Source organism: Mytilus galloprovincialis, chromosome 4 (genome assembly GCF_965363235.1).
Source record: "Mytilus galloprovincialis chromosome 4, xbMytGall1.hap1.1, whole genome shotgun sequence".
Lineage (NCBI taxonomy): Eukaryota > Metazoa > Mollusca > Bivalvia > Mytilida > Mytilidae > Mytilus > Mytilus galloprovincialis.
The window spans coordinates 53,038,942-53,065,284 of record NC_134841.1 but is presented as its reverse complement, the minus strand read 5'-3'; the positions used below and the strand labels follow the sequence as shown (position 1 = coordinate 53,065,284).

The 26,343-nt window shown below is 32.5% G+C and overlaps 1 protein-coding gene across 2 annotated transcripts in view; it reads right to left on the bottom strand.

Moving 5' to 3' along the window:
- Positions 1-228: 228 nt before the first annotated feature.
- LOC143072418 (hemicentin-2-like) overlaps positions 229-26,343 on the bottom strand; it is a 28,518-nt gene continuing 2,403 nt past the window's right edge. Inside the window, exons 3-16 of one of the 2 annotated variants that reach the window (XM_076247332.1) lie at positions 20,460-20,624; positions 19,682-19,782; positions 19,291-19,432; positions 18,619-18,885; positions 17,864-18,148; positions 14,206-14,301; positions 9,844-10,113; positions 9,037-9,291; positions 8,186-8,273; positions 7,186-7,389; positions 4,754-4,860; positions 2,637-2,670; positions 1,492-1,544; positions 229-429 (exon numbers count right to left, since the gene is read on the bottom strand). In XM_076247332.1, the coding sequence (XP_076103447.1) occupies positions 8,191-8,273; positions 9,037-9,291; positions 9,844-10,113; positions 14,206-14,301; positions 17,864-18,148; positions 18,619-18,885; positions 19,291-19,432; positions 19,682-19,782; positions 20,460-20,624 (1,664 nt within the window). In that variant the 3' untranslated portion in view covers positions 229-429; positions 1,492-1,544; positions 2,637-2,670; ... (1 more) ...; positions 7,186-7,389; positions 8,186-8,190. The remainder of the gene's footprint in view (positions 430-1,491; positions 1,545-2,636; positions 2,671-4,753; positions 4,861-7,185; positions 7,390-8,185; positions 8,274-9,036; positions 9,292-9,843; positions 10,114-14,205; positions 14,302-17,863; positions 18,149-18,618; positions 18,886-19,290; positions 19,433-19,681; positions 19,783-20,459; positions 20,625-26,343) is intronic. The other variant, XM_076247331.1, reaches the window with a different exon arrangement.

Genomic DNA, 26,343 nt, shown 5'->3' with positions numbered 1-26,343 from the left:
TATTCTACAACGATTTTCAAGTTTTCATACAACATTTTGGAAGCAAACTTTACAAACAACGGACATTGGCAATTGTGTAATATGTCTTATTTCACACATTTTGATTGGTCTAACTGTTTTCTATTTTGTAATACGAAAGATTTCCTCCCGCCCAGACCATTGGTGTCAAAAAGTATTTTTAGCCAAAAAAGTCATATACGACATTTTAGAAGCCCAGCGACGGATTTCGAAAAGTTGCTTTATAACTGTTGTTATGTTGGGTGTATAATTGTTGTATGTCCGACAAGACAATTCAGCTTTCATTCCGTGTAAACGATTCGAAATTATTACAGGTAATGCTGGTGACTGTGGAGTTAGATGGTACTGCACACAAGTAACTAGAATCTAAATTATTAGACGGTTGAAACTTGCTGTAGCCTACACTGGAACCTGTCAAGTAGAAAGCATTAAATTTTCCATTAATAACAACACAAAACGCAAAAAAAAAAAAAACCCAAAGTTTTAGGTATAAAACATGATACAGCAATACATTTGTGTATTAAAGACTTCTTTTCAACTTTAAAACATACATGGTTTTGTTTAACAAAATTTGAAAAAAAACTAAGTGCATAATACGCTTATGACCATAGAAAATTATTAGGCGTTAGTTGTATTAAAGATTTATTAGAAGCGTAATAAAATAAAAATATGCCTGTGTGTTGTATTGCTGTTGCGTGACACATATGTCGACAAATGAATACAGATGTCAAATTTACATGCTCAATAATTTTCTCTGGTCCTCATAATTAGTGCTTGCAATCAAATCTTAAAAATTCTAAAGTATCAAAATAATGTTAAACAACAAAACTAAAATAATACAAAAAAAAGAACATTGTCAGAGACAACTGAAAAACATCGGTACTTCACACGTGTGCCCTTTACCTCTTCACCTTCATAAAATATCAAATATTATAAGTTACATAGTGTGTTGGTGACCTAATCATGCTAATACGATATATACAGGGACATTAAATTTCATATGGGGTGAGAGCGATGGTCGAACTCCAAATGGAACTTACTGACCCCGTATATATCGTATTAAGTCACTAGCACACTATGTAACGAATTTATCTTACCGACTATCTTTATTTGTTGAATCATAAGACAATAGTTGTCTCATTTGCAATTATACCACATAATCGTATTTCTATATTAAAGTGTTCAAGTTGAATTTTAAGAACCTACTTCCATTGGTCTGCACAAAAAAAAAAAAAATTCCATCAATAAAAATTTAATTTCAACAACCTTGATATAACAATATTAAACAGAACTTTCAATATATTTACAGCGGATTCCATTGAGTGTGTAGCGAAAGGTAATATCTTTGGTTAGCTGAACCGTGAAGTCATTATTAGGTCAGGTATTTTTTAAATTAGGTGGATGTAAGCAATTACAGGCAACCATACGGTTTTTTGGGGATAGTAGAAAAACTTAACAAATATGCTATCTTACCACCACTTGGTTCTCTGGGGTCATCAGTTGAGTGAGGCTCCTCAACAGTGTTGCTAAAGATATAAAAATATTCATTGAAATTTGTCACATTCCCCGTTTCCATTCTCTATTCTTATTATACATCTTTCAAATATTTCGCTTGATGTGTTCCCAATGAATGTACGTTAAGAAAAGCAATTTGCACGCATTTACTTAATAAAGTGATTTATTCGTTTACATCAGAGATATTGATATCAAGAGCTGATTTGCACATTCCTTTCCTTCATAGAGGAATGCTGATTTTTAAAAAGCTGTTGAAGGGTTCCAAGTGGTAGAATAAAGTCGTCAATTTGAATCACCGACGCCATCAAAAGCTAGTTGACCAGTATAGAATGTCTGTGTCTCAGATGATCATGAATATGATCAGCAATCATGTCCTTCTAACTTCGACTTAGACGCCACTATAGATGAGACTTATGACCGGATTTGTATTTGCATGTACAACTCTATCGGGGTTTTTGATTGGGTTCGTGATGCTCAGTGAAAATATTGCTGTAATATTCTATTTTTTTTTTATATAATCTGTAATCAATTTGAAAATTTTGTGCACAACTTTGCTAGTTACTTTTTGTTCTGACGTTGCGGAACAATTTACGGGAACACAAGCCATGCAATAGTAGTATGTGAGAGGATATGTATTATCTACAGATAAAATCCAAAGATACACATGTGAGTGAGAACTTTACGATGCCTTGATATACAGCTATTTGTTTTGTTGTAGTCATGTTTTTTCGTTTTTATTACAGAAATTATTTTGCGTTTCCTTTGTTCAGTTTGTTCTTTGACTAATAGTTAAATAATCTAATGATATCAATAAATGTATTTTTAAGGAAAATAATACACCTAGACCGTTGTCGTTGGTTTATCATTTTAGAAATTTGGCGTGAAGGGAGATCAATTGAGGTCTCTGCGTCTGGAATTCTGTATTCAGTGACACATGCATTTCGTTCTAGAATGACAGACATCCTCTATATATGGTCTTGGTGATTTTGTTTGAGGTTTCATTTTCCACAGATCATTTGATTTATCACTGATGATATTTGTAACTAGCTTTCCATTTCTCAATATAAGTGTACATAAAGATGTTTACAGAAACAATACCTTACCCGTCTTCTGTAATTTCAGAATACTGTGACACGACTGTAATAAAAGAGTACAGATTTATCTTAGAAATAACACACCAACTTGTCTTTTTTTTATATCTTTAAACATTGAATAGTATTCAGTGGTAAATATAATAGAAAAGCACCGAAAATATTTGATGGAACTTATTCATAATTACTATAACATTAACATCACATATGGCCCTAGAATACAATTATTTCGTAACTTGCATTTCTTTAAGACAATAAATTCAAATTGAAAAATATCGCACCTGCTCTATCTCAAAAAGATTTTAACAGTGTAGTGTACTACTAGTGGGACAATTAATATCAAAAGTATAGAACCTTCTACCAGCTTTAACTCAAAATATTGACAATTTTGTGTTAAGGGGGCCTAAAATTCAATTTGACAGCTTCAGACGTAATAAAGTTTGACCTTTTTTACCTGGATTAAATCACTACTTAGCACTCAAATTTTTTCAACATGTAATTTTATTCACCTACTTTTAAAATATTTCATGCATTAAATGTCAAGAAATAAATTGGGAAAGTATATCAAAAATAAATTGCAAGCTATACACCGTTTACACTAGGGACTAAAAGTTATAAACCGTTTACACTGGGGACTATAAATTGTACACCGTTTACACTAGGGACTAAAAGTTATAAACCGTTTACACTGGGGACTATAAATTATACACCGTTTATACTAGGGACTATATTCGTAGACAACGAAAACCAAAGGACGATAACTGTGTCCTTGGACCATTGAAAGTTGCAACCTAGTTTATGAAGTCAAATCTTCCACCTTTATTTATTATGTTTAATATTCCCATATTTTATGGTAACATTAAACGTTTTTATGCTAGTTTATTTGTCTTTGATGTTGACATGTTCATTTATATTTTTGAATATTTTTAACAACTATATTGTATTTTTAAAACAAAGGCGGTATGTACGAAATAATATTTGATAATTCAAAGGCAAACTGTCAACGCCACTACAAAAAGGAAACAAAACTCTACAAATCGCCAACATAGAAACTAAAAACTGTGCAACATGAGTTACATGACCCCCATAAAAGACGATGGGGATATCATTTTCTCCGGAAGGGTAAGCAGATCCACCATGTGTGAGATACATCGTTTCTATCATATAAAAAGTAAAGAAAAAATACCGAGCCTCAATGAATATTTAAAACGAAATGCCATTTGTAAGACTTCGTTATGAATTTTCCTTCGATATAGATATTTTCAATAACTTACTTTACAGCAGTCAAAGTTGTGTAATTATCTTAAAAAACGAACAACTATACATGAGATCGACAATTGGAAAACTGAAATCATCATGTCGTAGATCCTTGTTTTGAATTCAAAGTTCTTTTTCGTAATTTCAAAGTTAATATAAAAAGAAGATGTGGTATGATTGCCAATGAGATAAGTCTCCACAGGAGACCAAAATGACACAAAAATTGTGGCGGGGTTAAACATGTTAGCGGGATGCCAACTGTCCCCCTAACCTGGGACAGTGATATAACAGTACAACATACGATTATCTCAAATAATCCCGGTTTATCTCAGATTAACTAAGATTTTCTCAGCTTAATACACATTCGTGAAAATCCTAGTTATCTCAGAAATAAATGAAAATTCATTTTCTGGATAAAATACCGGCTAATCTTAGACAAATAAGAAAATCTAGGTTTTTATGTAAGAACTTCAAATAAAACTGATTTATGTTCAAATGAATTGCACGTCTGCACTATTTATATATATAATCCTAGATTATGTCAATTAAACTAGGATTTTCTGAGATAAACATCGATTATCTCTCAGTTTTGCATTTAGCATGTTTAGCTAAAATTAACTATGATTATCGTGGAAATTTTAAGATAACCGCGTTTTTTCTGAAGTAATTGAGAACCTTTCAAAAGAAGATTAATCGTGATATTTTAATTTTGAATACTGTCAAGTTTTGATTTAATCAGTTCAATAGAGAAATGTAGTATAGTGTAAGACGACATCTACAGCGATTTAAGCAAAATGTCTTTGATAATCTAAATCCCAACACATCATGAGAGAATTTAATCATCTAACATTATAACCCAGAAAAATTTGTACCTGGATATGGTGAAATTGAGCTGACATCGATATCGAGAATTTCAGTATACGAGTCATTTTCTTGTTGAATGTCCATTGCCTGTTGGTTAATTGGTCCCTTTATTTGTCTACAATTGAGTTAAACTGTTCTAAGATCATCAATCACCATTTTGAAGTGTTACTAGTTATTTATCATTGTCAAAATCACATAATAATACAATGCGTGATACAATTCATAATGCGTCATAGCACTTAAATGGATAGGAATAATTATTGTTCAGAATCCAAGAATATAAAACATTTAAAAAAGACACTATAACTGAACATGTAAAGTATGTTTACAAGCTTACATAACTTAATTTCCTGCCATAAATAGCTTGCGCACCCACATTTTGTCACTATACCGAAACTATGAACAGCTGTCACATAAGTTTGAGGTTTAGCTAGCTATTTTCTTCAGTAAATGTCTGTACCTAGTGTTAAACACATGGCATTTGTTTTTTACGCATGTGCCATAGTTGATAAAGTCCAACCTTTGATTTTGTCAGGTTTTATTGACTTCCTTTTTTCCATTTACCTGGGAATTCGGCTATTTACCTGGGAGTTCGGTATTTTTGTTATTTTTTTCCCGAAAGTTGTCAATTATCTAAATATCCTGTTTAGTTTGCATTCAATTCCAAAGAAAATCAAAAGTGTATAATACAAGCGTAATGAATAATTCCACAGTTCACAGTTTTTAAATAAAAAGCATTATTTGTCAAAATTATGTTCACTGATTTGACTCAAATTATCATATTCAATATATACCGCTAAAACATATATACAAATCCTCAAAAGTCTATACTAAACAGTCAACGATGCAAGGACTCGATGGTATGTCTCAGTATTTTGCTTGTAGTTTACTCATCGTTGTAAATATAACGGAATTTGATGGTACTGTCGTACAAAGTGAGAGGTTTAGCGCTATTTAAACCAGGTTTAATCCACCATTTTCTATATTTGAAAATGCCTGTACCAAGTCTGGAATATGACAGGTGTTGTCCATTTTTTTTTTATGTGTTTTGTCATTTGATTTTGCCATGTGATTAAGGACTTTCCGATTTGATTTTCCTCTGAATTCCGTATTTTTTTTATTTTACTTTTTAATGCCTTTAATGCCACCTTTCTAAACAATGAAAACTACATGTTACAACTTTCATGCGTTTGAAGCCCTTATCTGGATTAATTTTCATCAGGAATGCTCTAAACCGAATATTTGAAAGCCAAGGACATAAACAGTTAGAGAGCTATATAACCATTGAGGGACAACCTCCAAAACCTGCAAACGATCATATTACCCGATATAAACGTACAGATAGATATGAATAGATAGCGAACACTACCAATTTGTTTTTCTAGGTCCGTTTGATTTCATATTCTAAGCTTATTTTGACAAAACTGTACCAAACTGGCTTCGAAAAGCGAATATCAATTCACTATTTCACTTCCATTAAGAAGAAGAAGAAGAAGAAGATGCTTTATTTCCATAAAATGGGCTCACAAGGAGCATAATATAATATCATTGTAATATAATATTCTTTTACAAATATAATAAATAAAGGCAAAAGTAGTATACCGCTGTCCAAAACTCATAAATCCATGGACAAAAAACAAAATCGGGGTAACAAACTAAAACCGAGGGAAACGCATTAAATATAAGAGGAGAACAACGACACAACACTAAAATGTAACACACACAGAAACGGACCAAGCATCAGACAAAATACCACGAGAATAACAAATATAACATAACAACACATAGTTACAAACACAAATAAGAAACAACAGTTTTCACATATTAGTATATATATAAAACCTTTGTCTCAGGCACACCTCTGGAAAGTAACAAAAAAGAATACTGTGAGTAGGCTAAAACTATCTAGCTGAACTGCAAAAGGCACCAATGGACGGTGCTATATGGCATGGTGGGTGCATATTAAAATGTGTATCGGGACATTAATGATATGGTAAGATATGGTAAGAAGTTGCACATAAATGGTATGTCATCCATGATTGAACCATCCTATATTTTAAATCCTTTTTAAATTTCGTAGTATATGGACATTTATTTAACCCTTTTAAACATTATTTCTGTCATTAGTTGAATATTATCAAGACAAGTCTGTATTATAGTGCATTCTTATAGAAAAAAGAATGTAAGTTGTAAATAGCATCTTGTGAAATAAGATTAGTACCGTTAGTACTATTGTTTAAGAAATTATGTTAATTATCTTTCTTTAATTGTTAAACAAATTATCATTTTAACAGGAGTTGTGCATCTTGCTTTCTTTGGAAATAGTTTGTGCGAACCCTTAACCTCTACTTAATAGTGGTAGCACTAATAAATGTCCGCCTTCAACCTTTGATACCTGATTACCAAATATACTTTTAATAGGTTATCTTAATTTATTTACCGTTGTCCTTTGATTGTATACACTACGATAAAGGAAACTGCAATTGCTACAGCAACAAATATCCCACCACCAATTCCAACATAGACGAAGATCGACTGTCTGGAATCTAAAACGTTTAATGTTTCTTTATGTACATTGAACCTGCAAAATCTAGTTGAACATCGCTGTACATTTCTATACTTCGTGTATTTAGACACCAAGAGGCTTGTTTATAGAATAAAAATGGCATAAAATTATTCAGAATAGTAGGCATGTTATGCTCCACTAATGGCATAACTTTGATGCTCTACTAGTATATGATTTTGTTTATAAAAATAAGGTACTAGCAATCTCTTAAAATTTTATAGTTGCAACCTAAGACTAGTTAAATTACATTTTTTGTACCTGAAAATTTTTACAGATTCAAATTATAAATCATGTCAGTTAGACTCGATATATTGACTACTGGAGAGTGAATAAAGGAGAAGCGAAAGATAACAAAAGGGATGTTCAAAATCATAAGTCAAAAACAAAGTGACAGTATCACGGGATAAAATAAAAGTTACCAAAAGACAAGCAACATTATACAAAGCACAAAATGGAAAACGAAAAAAAAACCCTGAGCAATACGGACCTTACTTAAAAACCGGGGCTGGTCTCAGGTGCTCTGGATGTGAAAGGAGATGCTGCTCTGCATATAACACCCATCGTGTTACTTCTATAAAATATATCGAGAACCTTTCTGTCTTTCAATCCATCATTAGTCTGGAGTTATCAACCAGCAGAAAGACAGTGGAATATTTTGTTTTCGCAAAAGCTTATGCAATTATATTCGACACCACCTTCTTATGTTGTTAACATTAGTGGTGGCTTAGGTACGGTTAGCTTTTAAAATTCAGCTTTATAACGCGAAATTAAAGAATTTATCTTTATTTTACTGTATTGGGGATATTGGTGATTACACTTTCACATATATTTAGTATAAAATGTGTTAACATTTTCTATGTTCTGTCTAAATTACCCGAGTTAATTTGCGACAAAATTAATTGTACTTCCTCCAGTGCCGTTTTCAAAAGTAACAGTCGTTGTATCTTCTTGGATGTGTCCACCTATAATAAAGAAAAGCATAGTAATCTTTGCAAAAAACGTTTTATGTGCTGTTGCTTTCGATAAAGTCCCATTATATAACGTTTTGCACATATGTGTGTCAGAGTGTTTGGTAAAAGACCGACTTCTTGTATAAAAATTTATCTTATCTCCTATACATTTCTAGGAATATGATTGGCTAAAAGCAACCGCGTGGAGACCGTGTAAATACCAAATTAGGGTTCCATTTTAGAATAGTAGGCGGGGCTTATATCAATACACGGTTAGTAGTGGTGTTACGTCCCTTTATAAAAACATTACCGTGTTGAGGAAAAATCATAAAGGTTTAAACAGACGATGAAATTGATGATGAACGATTGGAATACATTCATGAAACACATAATACTTACGGCATTGAACACTTGATAACTTTTATAGGTCATTAGTCTAAATATCACACGTTAAGATAGCCGGTAAGATAAATTCGTTACATAGTGTGCTAATGACTTAATATGATTATATAGGGTCAGTAAATTCCATATAAGGATTCGAGCTTCGCTCTGATCCTATATGGAATTATATCGTAATAGCTCACTAGCACACTACGTAACTAATAATATTCGAATCGTTCCGATTGAGAGCATCGTTAAAAATCAAGGAAATGTGCAAGAATTACATGTAATCAGATATTCTGCCTCTAGATGTTGTTGAGTTGCCTTTGTAATATTTGTTTTTTGTAGTTGAACCGAACTAAATATAGGACATTTGGAGACATATAATACTTACATGGTATTGAAAGGTTAAATCCATCTTCATCTGTAGAACCTATTCCGTTGGTTACAGTGCACGTATAGTAACCCGAGTCTCCACAGGAAAGAGCCTTAAAATAATGCACATCTTTCCGAGAAAAAATATAATTGTTTTTACTCCAAGTTATGTTTGGAAAAGGATACCCATCTGCTTCACAAACAATTTGTAATGTGTCTCCTTCTTCCAAGATTAGCTTGTTTTTTGGGGAGAAAAAGGAAATAGTTGCAGTATCTAAAATGTAATAGAGAACATCAATCAATTAGATACAATGTTTTTGAAACAAAAGCACACATAGTAATTTGAAATAAAATATGAATATAAAACAATTGTCACCAATTATGATAAATACAAATAAAAACATGTAGCTTCGTCCGGTGTGCTTGTCTTTATTTATCCCGTTGAAACTGCATAAATATGTTATGAATAAAATATACATTTATTTCATTAACAAAGACAACAACTACGAATGGAATAGATGCCAAACATATATAAAACAGTAGACTATAACAAAAACATGTAGTAATGATATCATGATTTAATTTATACGTTTGTTTTAAAATCATTATTTCAGGGCATTTTAAAGCAGAAACATGGTAGTAAGATTCTGCTTTAATAATTAATTCGAAGTCTAGAGATATGTGCTTTTTAACAAAACCACAAAATGAAAACCAGCCAAAGTTTGAATAATATGCTGTGTAAATGTGATGAAATTGTACGAGGTTCGAATAACTAGCAATATGTTATAAAGTTGTTTCATATTTGTTTTATAAAAGCAGATCTTACAGTAGACAAGAAGTGATAATCTAGCAAATCCTTGTAAAGTCATAGATTGTATCTCATTTTCAGCTGTACACAAGTAAGTTCCACTCATATCTCTATGAGCGGCTCCAAGCTCAAGATTATTATCTGCCACATGATTTCCGTCAGGCTTTTGCCATATGTATGAACACACAGGATTGCATGTTGCAGAGCATGTGATATTTTCTATGGTTTCATTCTCACTCACACTTATGCTGTTCAAGGGTAGAATTTCGACTGATAGCCCAGGTCCATCTGTAAAATACACCCACAGTTTTTTAAGATAATAGTTTGTTCGTTAAAAAAGATACCGATTTCCGTGGAGGGAGAGATATACTTTTGATTGCGATTGACTTACAAAATGCTGTTTCCGTGTTTGCTGCATTTATTAACCCATAATCTGGTACAATTACTGTTCAATAAATATGATGCGTAATTTACATATATAAGAACACCGTTTTAAAAACACATTTGATTAGTTAGTCAAAATAAACTAACAATAGACAAATTAAATGATAACCTGAGTTGTTTAGCACATGCACAGGAATATAGTATGAACTTAAATAAAGGCAACAGTAGTATACCGCTGTTTGAAATTCATAAATCGATTAAGAAAATAACCAATCCGGGTAACAAACTAAAACTTAGGGAAACACATCAAATATAAGAGAAGAACAACGACACAACAGAAACAGAAACGAACTATATATGATAGAAACTGCCATGTTCCTGACTTGGTACAGGACATTTCAAGAAAAAATGGTGGGTTGAACCTGGTTTAGTGGCTAGTCAAACCTCGCACTAAAAAAAATTACATGACAGGACTACAGTACAAATAAATGCAAGAATAAGAGATCTCTAAAATTCAGTGTACATGTATGTACTTTATATTTTTAATGACTAATTTTACTGATAACCTTGAGCATGAATCATAACCACTTGCACTATTTTACGGTAGGTCGATCGGTGAAGAGTTATGATGATTAAGACGCATATCTTGTATTCTTTTTAATTTGGTTCAACCATAAATGAATATGAGTTATATATATTATGTGAAATACAGCAGGTGGTAGTGTTACTCTACAAACGGAGTTATCGAACTACGATGCAAGATGTATCTACATGTTTTTACAATTTGAAGTTAATACTGTTAACAAATGTATTACAATTTCAGATTTTCTTAACTTACATGTTACAGTCAGGTGAATTTCTTCAAAATGTCCCTCACCGATACCATTATTAACGTGGCAGAAATATATACCACCCTTCATGCGTGAAATGTTTACAAACGTCAAAGATTCAAAGTCCACTATGCTTTTCAGGGATGATGTGTCGTTTTTTCCCATGTAATGCCACGTTATGTTAGGTGATGGATAGCCACCTGCTTTACAGACTAGTACCATTATTAACGTGGCAGAAATATATACCACCCTTCATGCGTGAAATGTTTACAAACGTCAAAGATTCAAAGTCCACTATGCTTTTCAGGGATGATGTGTCGTTTTTTCCCATGTAATGCCACGTTATGTTAGGTGATGGATAGCCACCTGCTTTACAGACTAGTGTTATTTGAGATTCTTCCATCACACTTACACTTTTGGATGGTAGAATCGAAGTGATAAATGGACTATCTGCAAAATGGAATGGTAAAACGAGAATAAATATCATTTTTAAAGTGACCTCCACCCAAGATACTTTACTTGTGTCATTAACGACAATAATCTACCTCACAAAACAATATTTCAGGACATGTTAAACAATTTCAAAGCCGATATGTTTCAACAACTTCCATCTCCTATCCCATTAAAAGGGGGACATCTTTAATATTTTATTTACCGATTTTTATTTGTTCTCATACTCTTTATTTTGTCAAGCGCCACTGTCATATGGCACTTAATGCAACGGGCTTATACTTTGGACGCTTATATTCTTTAGAATTGTTTGTCTGCATATTATGTTATATATATACATAAATGTTAAAAGATAGCATTGTTTATGTTCTACTGTGAAATCTTTCACGGAGGTATGACGAAAACGATTTGTGTCATACTCTTCTTTACTCCTTTTAATCTTATAGATACAAATATTTTGGATAAGCAGTTTTGACTCTTAGAATAAAGATCAACATTTGTTATCCTTAATGATGCGTGTAAGATAGTAAATAGAAATAAAACTTTGGCATTCGTATATTTATGAATTTTAAAACAGTTGTAAGACCTGGCCTATATTTTAATTCATTTATTTTTTAACATTAACTTCAGCATTTACCTTGTAACAGAAATCAACCGTTTTAACGAACTGTTATTATTTGATGTGAAATGTAGTTTGCGAATTTTAAAATTTTAATATATATGTTTGCAATTAAATCGTCAAACAAGATTATGCCTTTTTTCTGGTAAACAGAAACGGATTTAGTATATCCAGCATTGAGACAACACCACTAACAAACCAAGTGACATTTTTGATTTAAACGAACGTAATCTATGTATTACTGGTAAACCAGGGATATCGTTACCATAAATTACTTAAAACCTTTACTATTTTTTTCCATAGATATAAACATTTGGTTTTGAAGTTTGGTTGTGGTATTTCAACGGGATAGCACATCCTCATTTTTACGGAAATGTTGTTAACCGTGCACGGTTTAGAAATGATCCTTGTAAACTTATCGCCCCTTTAAATAAACTTGTTCTCAAAGGTTACCAGTTTAACACTGTAATAAGATCATTGAATATTGTTTTTATTGGTATGACTATTGATTTTTTTATCAGTAAATTAAAAGCAAACTAAATATTACTAGTATGTTATATAGGCTACACATACACATTCATGGATCTACAATCTGTCGATACCTGTATCATGGCATTGCACAAGGTCATGTTTTTCTCTGACTGTTTATGACGTCTTTAAACTAAATCCATTGGATGTTGGATGTGTACGAATTGATAATTTAGTCTTAGATGCATGATTGTTTTTTTTATAAGTTGTTAGTGGCTTTGAACTTGCTGTCAGTTAACTACGAGTACTCTCAGATCTGTACCTAGTGTCTTTTTGTTGTTGGAATGTACAAATACTCGTAAACGTTCACTTGTATTTTTGTCGCCTTTTTCAACTAATATTTATAGTTCGTTCTTATTTTGAACTGTTATACCACTGTCTCAGGTTAGGGGAGGGTTGAGATCCCGCTAACATGTTTAACCCCGCCACATTATGTATGTATGTGCCTGTCCCAAGTCAGGAGACTGTAATTCGGTGGTTATCGGTTGTTTATGTGTACCATATTTGATTTTCGTTCATTTTTTAAAAATAAATAAGGCCGTAGTTTTCTCGTTTGAATTGTTTTACATGTGTCATTTCGGGGCCTGTTATAGCTAACTATGCGGTATGGGCTTTGCTTATCATTGAAGGCCGTAAGGTGACCTATAGTTGTTAATTTCTGTGTCAGTTTGGTCTTTTGTGGAGAGTTGTCTCATTTGCTATCATATCACATCTTCTTTTTTTTATATACAAGAAGGACAGTATTTAAAGAAGTAAAACCTTTCTACATAAACTTTTAGGTTCAAGAAACTTGACTGTTAGATCGATTCTTCATGTGTCGAGTCATTCCTTTAAATGACATGTGACGTAGTATTGGTTCTTTATGTTTTATTTAAAGTTTTTTTTAACAGTTGTTGTATATCATTTCTCTGACTAAACAGCATTATACCTAAACAGGTAAAGTATTAATATGGACAAAGTAGGACGAAGTCCATTGATTTTTTTTTCATGATTAAGACAAATGAGTGAGGTTTTCATCTCCTTTTAATTGCTTGGAGTCAGATATTGGATTCTTATTATACATCATCAGCTGTATTCACTGTTCAATATGTATTCATACAATGACATTAATTGGTTAATCTTAAATACTAATCAGATATATATAATTATGTATTCATATTATATAATTGATCACTTTGATTTTCTATTTTTTAGACTGTCGTGATCAAAGTACTACGCAGCGGTGTTGAAGTGTCATGATGAAATCAGAACTCAAATTTACTAAAATAATCATACTGGTGAGCTATTCGTAAGAAACAATTGCTTTTTTTTTTATTTCATATATTTCATAACTACTAAATATTCGTTTAAAGTAACAAATTGAACACAATATAGCGAATGTTACATACTTACAATGAATAATTAGATCTATCCTAGCATAGGCTACATGGTTATCTAAAGCAATACTGGTCGAAGCTGAACAAGTATATGTGCCGTTCATATTCCTTTTGGCATTGCCTAGACTAAGTTTAGCACCAGCTATTAATGTCCCAGACGGAGTTTGCCAGTTGAAAGCACAACCAGGATTACAATTAGCACTGCATAAAACAGTTGGAATGGCTGAGTTTTCTATTGTAATAATTGAATTTGATGTCGTAGATAGCTTTATAGATGAACCAGGAGCGTCTGAAATGAAAAAAAAAGAATAAAAGAGTTTAACTTTAAACAAATTATGAAAATTTTACGATGATAATAAGAAGCATGGGTGCGAAAATGTATGAGAAATAATCAAAATGTAATGCCATTAACTTTTAAGCAGACCCATTTTTATGGACAGGTGCATCTAATTGTGACAATTGTATACATGTTTGTTCAAAATCTCTACCTAACCTGTTCCAGTAGTGTAACAATACAACATTAGACCAAGCTCTAAAAAATCACTGAAAAAGACTTACTCAATGAAATTAGACCATGAGACTAATAACAATAGTTATCAAAGGTACCAGGATTATAATTTAAGGTGGTACCTAACACCACAGGGAGATAACTCTGTAAAGTCAGCTAAACGTTTTAATTACGTTGTGTTGTAAAAGGAATATTTTTTAAAAAGCTTCTCAATGATCAAAATTGGTCTTTATCAAACTGCTATATAACCAGTGTAATTTTTCAGACAAAACGGTTGGTTCAAAAAAAATTTAAATTTTTATATTTTTGTTAAAGGGTTAAAGTAAATACTTTGACAAAATTTTATGAAAAATTAAACGAGCCAAATTAATTTTAGTGAAAGTGTTGGGTACCACCTTAATACGCCAGACGCGCGTTTCGTCTACATAAGACTCATCAATGAGGCTCATATCAAAATAAGTATAGAGCCAAAAAGGTAAAAAGTTGAAGAGCGTTGAGGACCAAAATTCCAAAAAGTTGTGCCAAATACGGCTAAGGTATAAATCTATTCCTGGGATAAGAAAATCCTTAGTTTTTCGAAAAATTAAAAGTTTTATAACAGGAAATCTATAAAAATGAACATATAATTGATATTCATGTCAACACCGACTATCAAAATATCAAATCAGTACACATCAAATAGATTTATTTCAAAAACATCATTGGTAAGTAATGTTGACTAGATAGTGATGTATGTCAGTAACCCATTACTTTCAATGCTAGTTCAGATAAGATTATATTCAATGATCGAGCTAACTACAATATTATATCTAAAATAACAATAAGTTAACATGAATTGTATGTTTGTGTGCTAGCTTCCTGAACAGCATTGCCATATAAATAGGACCCTGTGCTAACTTTTCAAATATCCATGTGAATACAACTGATTCAAAAATGTCTGCCAAGTATCTTTTCCTCGATACTTACTCAAATGGACGACTTCATACAAGAATCTATGATAATTGCGATGACTTCTATATCACAGACAGTTGGTAATTATTATGTCCTTTCGAACTTATTCTCTGAATAAAGGAAGTATGTGTTGTAGTTTACAACGCAAACAATATGTTTGACAGTCGCATAAAGTTCCGTTATTTTTACAACGATGCGTGAACAAAACAGACATAATTGGTAAATTAGTCAAAATATGGTTACAGCAGTCATCATTGTGTTACAATCTCAAGACATACAAAAAAAAAAAAAAAAAAAAAAAAAAATACAAAAAGCAACTATCAAATTAAAAAACATATTCCTTGTTTCGCGTGTTGGGCGTCAGAAAATGCAAACGTCACAAAAAAAATAATTTTGTCGTTCAATGTCTATTCAAGACAATTATAATGTCACATGGAGAATGGTGGTATGCAGGGTTATAAAATCAAAATTTATGTTAGAATTAATTACAGAAACAGACCTAGATTAAAAATTATCCAGCAGTTCTTTAGAATTTTGAAGAATCCATAAATGGTTAATACTACTACGTGAATGAAATAATTTTGTCGTTTGTCGTTCAAAGTATTATCAAATTTATAACAGAACAATAGGTCCGAGTACACAGTTATCGTCCTTTGAATTTCGTTGTCCACGAATATAGCCCTTAGTGTGGACAGTGGGTTACTTGCTAATTTTTGTTATACCCCTTCCAAATTTATTTCTCCATGTTTTATGCCTCATATAGCAAGTTGGGGGTGAAATGACACTGTAAAAAAATTTGGGTCATAAATATTAATGTAACGTAGTGATTAGGTCCAGCTGAAAAAGGTAAAAAATTAGCACTTCGGAAGCTGTCAAAAGATTTCAAGACCCCATTAACATAAAACTGTCCATATTTTGAGTTAGAGATGAAGAAGTTTTCTATAATTTTGATATAATTTGTCCCAAAAGTAGTACAACACACTGTAAAAATATTATTGAGAAAGCGCAGGTGGGATTTTTTTAAATTTTCATTTATTGTCTAAAAGAAATGCACTACGAAATAACTGTGTACTCGGACCAATAACATAATGACATATAATGTTTTGTAGGGAAGTAAGGTAAGAGGGTATGTGATTATGAATTACCAATCCTATATGTTTGAAAAACCCAATATATCAAAGAAACTTCTTTTTTATTAATGCCCTCGACGAGCTCTTCATAAAATGGTTGCTTAGAGGGTCGGAAGTCGTAGTTTGTAACAAAGACCGTGTAAACCAAAGACTGAAATCGGTATTTGCGGCTATTTTTATCGAGTATGGTTTGCAATCAGAATAATAATCCCGGTTAGGTTGAGATGGCGACTGTCATATAAGTGAGAGGTTTAGCTAACTATAAAACCAGGCTTAATCCATCATTTTCTACATAGGAAAATGCCTGTACCGAGTCAGGAATATGACAGTTGTTGTCTATTCGTTTGATGTGATTGAGCTTTTGATTTTGCCATTTGATAAGGGACTTCCCGTTTCGAATTTTCCTCAGAGTTCTGTACTTTTGTGATTTTATTTTTCTCTGCGATCAGTTACCTAGCACGTTAAATATCTGTATTGGTTTGTACACAGCAGAGATTATATGAGGATATCGCCCTATTTTCCTGTTTTTCATATTTTAAGTTTACTTTTGAAAAAATGTGGAGATCGATTCGGCTTTTAAAAGAAAATAACATTAGAGAATGTTCGTGCGTCCAAGGATTTACCTTCACGATCCAACTTGAACATGCAAAAGCCAAGGATGTATAAACACTTATTTGGTGAAGCAATTCTGTGTTGGTATGTAATATCATTGACATATTCATATTAACAATCTTAAAATTCTTCAATGCTTATTAAATTATAAGCCTGGTACCTTAGATAATTAATTGTAGACGAAACGTGCGTTAGGCGTACACAATTGATGTTTTATTGTTTATTATTTAAAATTCATAGGTAAAAGAAAGAAAAAAATACCGATCTCTAAAGAAAATTCACATCGGAAAGTCCTTTATCAAAGGGTAAAATATCTCAAAACACTTCAAACGATCATTGTTCCTTAAGATTTCAAAGTACAGATACGGAACACTATGGATTGTCTACCCCATGATCAAAGCTAGAATACATTATAATAAGCTGTATTTGATATAACCTATAGAAGTTTTGGGTCCTCGAGGCCTACAACTTCGTACTTTATTTTGCCTTTTAATTTTTTGGATTTGAGCTTCACTGATCAGTTTTTTGTAAACGGTACGAGCGTCTCGCGTGCAAAATTGAAATCCTGGTTAATATAAAGATTATATCTTCAAAGTTTTTATTGTCGAATAAAACGGTGAACGTTTCACAATATATTATTATGAACTTACATAAAACATCAATGGTGACATTTTTGTTGTCCGTCTTTGTTAATATCTGTCCAGACGTCAATTCCAGTAAAGTGGTGACGTGGCATGTATATATACCAGCTTCCTGGCGGCTAATTTCATTGAAATACAAACTAAAACCTGAAACTCTAAAAGATATTGATTCAATCTTTGTCCAGTGAACTTGATCCCAATTCGGAGACGGGTTTCCAGATATGTTGCAACGAATATGAAGATTAGAGTTTTCTAGGGGACTGTATTCTCCGAAAGACTGAATATGTGGAGGTGCTAAAAAGAAGAAGATCAAACACAGATGAAAATAAGATCCTCCGCGGTACATACTTCACAGCTATCCTTCATTTCGGTTTTCTGACCACTTTGCTGGAGACTTTAAAAAATATCAGATGCTGCTTATGATACAGAATATGATGATTTGGTTTTGATACAACTGTAATATATGTATTTTACTGTAGAATTGAACGCAAATTTATTCAAAAGGAAATAAAGTAACATTCACATTTTGCATGAGGCGCTGAATTCTTGTTAACAAATGTTATCGTCACTTTCATATGTGTATTTTTTTTAAAGCATGCAAATTTTATATATCTACAGTTTTTTTTAATACAATTAAATCTGTTATCATAATGTTTTGAATCTTAAAAACAAAAAACAAATAAATAAATCGACATATTTAGTCTGTAAGATGGGTTTCATTAACAAGACATAAAGCAGTATTTTCAATAACTTGATAAACTTACTGAGAACTTGTACCATAACTGTTACAGGGATCGATTCACCAGCATCATTTGTCGCTGTGCATTTATAGTTAAGTCCATGACCGACTGTTACAAAGGAAATATTGTATGTTGGGGAGTATGACAAAATATTCCCCTTTTCATTTTCTCTAAACCATTTCCAGGAATTTATTGTTTGTGGCACAGCACTGACAACATAGCATTCAAGTGTAACGGATTGTCCATCTATCGTTCTTATAGTTGGCTGACGGGCTGCAACAACTGGCTTTTCTGGAATAAAACCAATTAAGAAATATTAATAATGATTGTAATTTCTAGAAGTGGGAATCAAAGGCGCTGTGTTGAAACAAAAATGAGACTGCAACCCAACAACACGTTTCGTTTCTGTGGTAAGTAAATACATTCTGAAAAGTCCCACCACTCTTCTCACTTATAAAGTATTTTTTTAAGGGAACTATCTTTAAATCAGATAATTTATTCTGCATCGCTATTTTATCGTGACAAAGACGGATAATTTTCTGTCCAAAATATGTCGTGATACTTTTATTAAAAAATTTAGCATGATAGCCAATGAGTAAACTATCTATACAGACAAAAACTAATTATATCTAAAAATGTCTATAGAATTATTGTGTATAATGCAAACAATTTGTTTGTATAGGAAATACAACTCACCCATCTGCAATGAAAACGATGCGTTTTTCTTAATATTACTGACAGCGCACATTTCTATAGCCTTCCCGGTTATAACACATGTATAGACACCACTGTTTTTCGGTATTAAAGCGTTTTCAGTTCCAATTACTTCTTCGTTCAACTTAAAATAAAAAAAAAACTTTTTATTGTGAATAAATGATAATGGTGTTATGAAACATTACGAACAATATGAAGAATCTACGAAAGTTGTTATTGAATCAGTTGCAGTGTAAATTGATCTTAAGTTCTCAAAAATAATAATACATGCAGATGAATTAATTGAACATGTTATGATATTTAAAAAGTGAACTTGAGACTAGCGAAATGATCATTTTGAATGCATTATTGGTTATCACATTAAGGTGCATACCGTCCATGTGTAATGTATTCCGCTATTCACATCAGCTACTGTACATGATAATTTATTCGTTTGGCTGTTGTATGTTATCGAAGGTGGCATTCTCAATCTATCTAAAAGACAAAATTATGTTCTATTATGCATTAAGTCTATTTATCGAAATTTAATGCTGGAAATTGTATACTAATATATGTTGTATATACATATCGATTATATCTATTCCGCGAGTGTGACACGATATGCGATATTTCCCCACTCGGTGAAGTTTAATTTAAAATCAGAGGATCGCTGAGCGTTTTATGATTATCATTTAATGCATCTACTATCAATTATTCTCCTAACCCTTTTCTGCCAAACAGAGAAAAATAGAAGAACAACTCTATTAAGCTTTAAATTAAATGTATGCACGAAAGAACTTTACATGTTCAGTTTCCAGTGAAAGGGAATTTTTTTTGCAATTGTTACATTTTTTACTGCCAACAATGTCATTGCTATTGTTATGTAGCCTTTTGATCAACTTGATTTCTTTCTTGAATAAAAAACAGTGACGAAAACTTAACTTTATTGAAATGCAATATTTCCATCAAAATGTTCTTTTTTATAATACACTCCATCATAGACAAAAAAGTTGTCACAGACAGCCAAAGAAATATGATACGAAAAGACATCAATATCGGTCAAAGTACCACATATCAAAAATATCTACTTTCAAAAAAATTGTTTAAAATTGTACTGTTTACTGTCATGAAAAGTAAACATTTATTAGCACAGAATTCAATAAATAGCTTACTATAAATTATCACATCAATACTATCTTCCACAATTCCACCAAGAAAGTAAGTCACAGTGCATTTATAGGTACCAGAATCTTCCTCTTTTAAACTTTTTAAGGTCATATTGCCATTGGAATTATGTCTGATTCGCCCTTCATATCCTGAACCGGGGGTCAATAAACCTACAATTATCAAAATTCTGCATCCATTTGTTTTTATTGACAGGATAAAGCATATCCAATGAAATCATTGGGAGAAACGTCTCTCCTTCATAATGCGTAGATTGATATATTGACCTATGTTTTTTTCTCTTCAGCAAATGTTCTAACAGATTGAATGGCTTAAAATTTGGATTTAAATTGTTTGTATGATGTTGTTGTACAACACTGACATACAATCAATATTCAAATTCATTGACCCTATTAGATAAACCTGCAATGTCTTTCCAAACTTTCCGGTTTTCATGGTACCACACATTACACTGGCTAGCATGAATCTACATAAAGTACAGGTAAATAAACTCATCATAGATACCAGGATTAAAAAATTATATTTACGCCAGACGCGCGTTTCATCTACAAAAGACTCATCAGTGACGCTCGAGTAGTTTGATTCTGCTCACACCAAACACATGTGTATCAGTATGATAACAATAAGTCATTACAAAAGTACAATTGTTTAGGCCGTACCAAAGACGACGTCAACCACGAACAACCGACTTATTCGAAGAGTAAATAAACTCGTCATAGAAACCAGGATTAAATTTTGTAAAAATGCGCGTTTCGTTTACAAAAGACTCAACAGTGACGCTTGAATCGAAAAAGTTTAAAAGGCCAAATAAAGTACGAAGTTAAGGGCATTAAGACCAAAATTCCTGAAACTTTTGTCAAATACAGCTAAGGTTATCTATTACTGAGGTATAAAAGCCTTCGTATTTCAAAAATTCAAAAGTTTTGTAAACAGTTAACTTATAAATATGACCATATTAATGATAATTCATGTCAGCACAGACACACATTATGTCATATCACTTTAGGAATCACAAGTTTGGTAATTATGTTGAACCCATTTATCCCAGTAATCTTGAAATATAAAGTACATGATAAAAAGTAACATATGTCACATATCTTGACGTACATTTGGAAATAAAAACAATAAAGTTTTTTTTATAAGAAAAATTTTCGACAAAAGAGATGATTTCAGCTTCCCAATTGTGAAATGTTCATTTATATGTAACAATATACCGACAGCACATAAAAATGGAGCATATGTCACCCTCCCAGTTGATACGGTATGATGAAAGACGTGCATGATGTCAAACCATAAAATACGTTTGGTTCAGGTCTTCCGCTGCCTCTTTATTTTTAAATAGGAGCAGTGTGGGTACTCTTTGCATCTTGGGTACTGTGCCGTTACAGTACCAACACGACGGGTTCTACCTATAGAGCAGAATCGTCGTACTACCACGGCGCATCAGACCATTTTGGTGAGGTTCGTGTTGCTCAACCTTTAGGGGGAAGGGATATATTTGAATTCTATTTTTGTTTCTCTTTCAAGTTTCCGCATTGAAGAAGAAAACGAATTAAAAAAAGATAAAACTGTCATCTCCCACCAGCCCTAAACACGTTTCAATATGTTTCTTCTTTACAACAAAAAATACATTTCGGCATAACATTTGTATTGGAATTGATTTTATTCAATGAAATATAGCATCGATATCGGAAATAAAGCTTCAAGTGGGGAAGTTATTTTAGACTACAGGGAACTAGATATATCATTTATGGTCTGAGGGGAAATTTTCAGAACACTGTTTATATTCTTTATTAAAACTTAACTTTAGATAAACATCATTTCTTAGAAGAACAGGCTAAAACTGAGGATATTTTTTTGGAACAATTAAGCAGAACAGAGCGATGCCAACAAAAATGTGTCTTTCCTACCAAAACTTTGCTTTCCTCTAAGGGAAGCGTTGGGTGAGTTGCCTGACTCCATATCCTCAGGTCATAAAGTAAATAATTCACGTTAAAAATGCCCTACTTGACTCTTAGATATCATCTTGAACCATCGACATATATGCTCTGTCATGAGTTTCGCGATCACTAAATCATGTAGTCAACAACTTTTAATATTATCATTGTTTTATCAAATGGAAATAAATATAACATTCATGCTGCGTTCATACGTCATTAAAAACAAACAGAAGATGATCATGAATCCCATGGATAAAACTATCTCAGGAATAGATTACCTTAGCTGTATTTGGCATAACTTTTAGGAATTTTTGGTCCTCAATGCTCTTAAACTTCGTACTTCATTTGTCTTTTTAAACATTTTTTGATTCGAGCGTCACTGATGAGTCTTTTGTAGACGAAATGCGCGTCTGGCGTAAATATTAAATTTTAATCCTGGCATCTATGATGAGTTTACTATTAACATTTGAAGCCAAAAATTATAAAAGCAATAGTTATAGATCTTAATCAAGAATTTTACACTTCAACTTCATAACGCGTCAAAATCCATACTGGATATCTAATAACGATGACTTATGTGCATATGTGGTGTATGGTGTGCTCAAACTATCCAAATGTAGCTCCGGTGATTAAAAATATAACAAGTATGTACACTACACAAGAGGGACGAAAGATACCAGAGTCAAACTCATAAATCGAAATAAACTGACAACGCCATGGCTAAAAATGAAGAAGACAAACAGACAAACAATAGTACGCATTACACAACATAGAAAACTAAAGAATAAGCAACACGAACCCCACAAAAAACTAGGGGTGATCTCAGGTGCTCCGGAAGGGTAAGCAGATCCTGCTCTACATGTGGTACCCGTCGTGCTGCTCATGTTATAACAAATCCGGTAAGTAGTCTTATTCGGTAGGTCATATTCATGAAAGGGAAGGGGATTGTAGTAACGACGTAAGGAACATATCCGGTATCATCTGTGAAACGGGTATTCCATAACGGTCTACCAACTCGTGATGGCGTCCGTAAAATTTACGAAGGGATGATTTCAACTTCACTATTTGGAACTCTTGGTTTAATAGCTTCCTTGTGCAGAGCAATCCTCTATTAAGAAAATCATGATAGGAAGTGCAAGCACGGGAATATCATATCAATAAGGAGATATATACCCCGCAGGCACGTGCTGCTGGAATGTTGCCACAAAAGTTCCAACTCATTAGTTGCTGTTGGTTCAACATGGTTGGTGCTTTGAGGGAGGATTTTGAGACCTCAAGTGATGGTGCGAGCAGAAGCGATTCTAAGTGTTCAAGACAATAACTGTTCTTGGGAAAAAAATAGTGTTGATAGATGTTGATTCTGCAGTGGTATGGCAAGAATTTCAAACTGTGGATGTTTCTAGTTCGTATTACACCAGCTGGTATTGAATGTAGCGTATTGGTATAGCTAGTAGTTTGTGGACTACCTTGTACATGAGGGTGACATCTGCCGTGGTTCTTCTTTGTTACAGTGGGTTCCAGTTGAGAATTTGAATGTTGCATATTCCACTTTCGGTCGGACTAGAATATGGTATGCTCTTTCCTTTACCTTGGGTGGACAATGTCTTAAGTTCAAAAATCCATATATACTCGAAGACTTCTAACAGACATTGTCAATATGCAGATAATACTTTAAGGTGTCACTGAGCTCAACGCCTAGGTACGGATGGTATTGTATATTTTCTAATAGCTCATTTTTCATGGTGTACTGGTACATTCTCTTTTTTGTTGCTGTTTTGAACTGCATAGTGGCACAATGGTTGACGTTAAACTACATCTGTTAAGTTTTGCTTTATTATACTAGTGTGTCCAGGTCTTTTGGAGTAGTACGTGTTCTTTATAAGACGACTCTTTTGGTCTATAGATGACAGTCATCAGCAAACAGTCTGATAGTTGATGATAAACCAACAGGGAGGTTAATCAAGAAAAGTGTGGAACACCTGATGTTACTGGCGCCGTATATGATGATGCGTTATCTTCTACAACCTGTTTTTGTCTGTCTTTCAGGAGACTGTTAATCTATATAGTACGTGTATTACCCTGTATCCCGTAATGATGGAGTTTGTTTCACAATATTATGTGAGGAACTTATCAAACGCCTTTGAGAAGTCTCATATTCCCATATCCATTTGTTTTCCTTGATTAAGGTGTTTTGCTTTGTCATCTGTTGTTACCAGCAGCTGTGTTTCACATGATCTTTTTGCACGGAAACCATATTGGTTGTTATGTAGAATATTCTGTCCATCTAAATAGTCCATTATTTGGAATACGATTTGCATTTCACAGTCTTTCGGTATATCTCCAGTATCTTATGACAGTTGGAAGATAAGATAGTATCGGTGTTATAGCCTCTGCTGTTTCTTTAAGTAATGTGATTGGTATTTTATATTGACCACTGACTTTCGTTTAGGCGTTCTATGCATTGTTTTACACCTTTTTCTGTTATTTGAATGTAGTTTATGGGTTTGTATGGAGATGGACCCTTGTCGGGAATTTGATGATTATTCTCGTTGGTAAACACAGATACAAATTGGTTATTTAACATATTTGCTTTCTAGTTTGGTGTTTCGTCTATTTTACAGCGGTATACTACTGTTGCCTTTATTTATCTTTAGCTTTTAGTGTTCCGATGATCGTTGTATCCTGCTTCCTGGATTTGGTGTATTTCAAAAAAGGTATTCGATGTTGTATCTTTTTCGGGATCTAACAGATTATTCAGTTACTTATTTTGAATGATCAGATACTGATTTAGACTATATTTATAAAATTATAAAACTATAAACTACATCAAAACTATAATAATTTGCTCATAATTGAAATATAGAACAGCTAAAATCTTGTAAGAGACTTCGAATACCCTCTGGAGGGCGCCATCTTTGGTATTAAAAAGGTAATTTTGACATAATTTGTTTGTCTCATTAAAATAGCTGTAAGGCTTTAAAGTTATTTTAAATGTCTTCATATGCGTTTATGTATTATTGATGGACCAAGGTTTGTTTTTTGTCTCGTTATCTCCAAGAAAAAAGACTCTTGTATCTTATGATCAACTTTTTAAGACAGTTATGTTAAAACAAATCTTTGCAGCAGAAATAATATTTTTAATTGGTATCCAAAAAAAATGATACAAAAAGTCAATTGTCACTTGACGTTAAACAACCAACAATCAATCAATTAGTAACAAAAGCTATACTTAAGTTTTTTCCTAAAAATAAACTAATAGATTTATTTATCTGAAACTTTACTACCCAATTAAAAACAAAGAACAAACATACAATCCGACAACAATAATTTAATAATTTATTTCAAGATATGTAACACTTCCGGAGACTTTTAAACATCTTTCATATATATTATAAAAATCCTTTTTTAAATCGGCATATTTTATGGGTATTCATCTATTCACTCGACTGCATCAAATACATCGGGGTGATCTTACACTGACACACCGCGTCCTTGTGGGATAACTAATTAATTACACTTTTTAAGGTTTATGTACGTTTGTAAACATACAACGACTAACCGCTCCAATTACGACAAGATGAGTTCGTTCGTCAATATCCTGGTTACTTTTTGTTTTTTAATTTGTAATCGTTCTATTAGCAACTGTTGGAGCATTTAAAAAGAAATTGAAAAATATGTTCAGATAAACATATTTTGTTTTCCCAATTTGAAATAAATACTTCTTTTGCGAACAACCTTGCCATGACTCATTGCGCTTGAATGGTAAATCATTTATATACATGTAGCAAAACAAAATCATTCAAGGAAAAGGTATTAATTCAATCTAATAATAATGAATGGATATTTTGAAAGTAACTATATAAAGTATATAACTGTAATAATGATTGGATACTTTCAAAGTAAAAATATAAAGTATATAACTGTAATAATG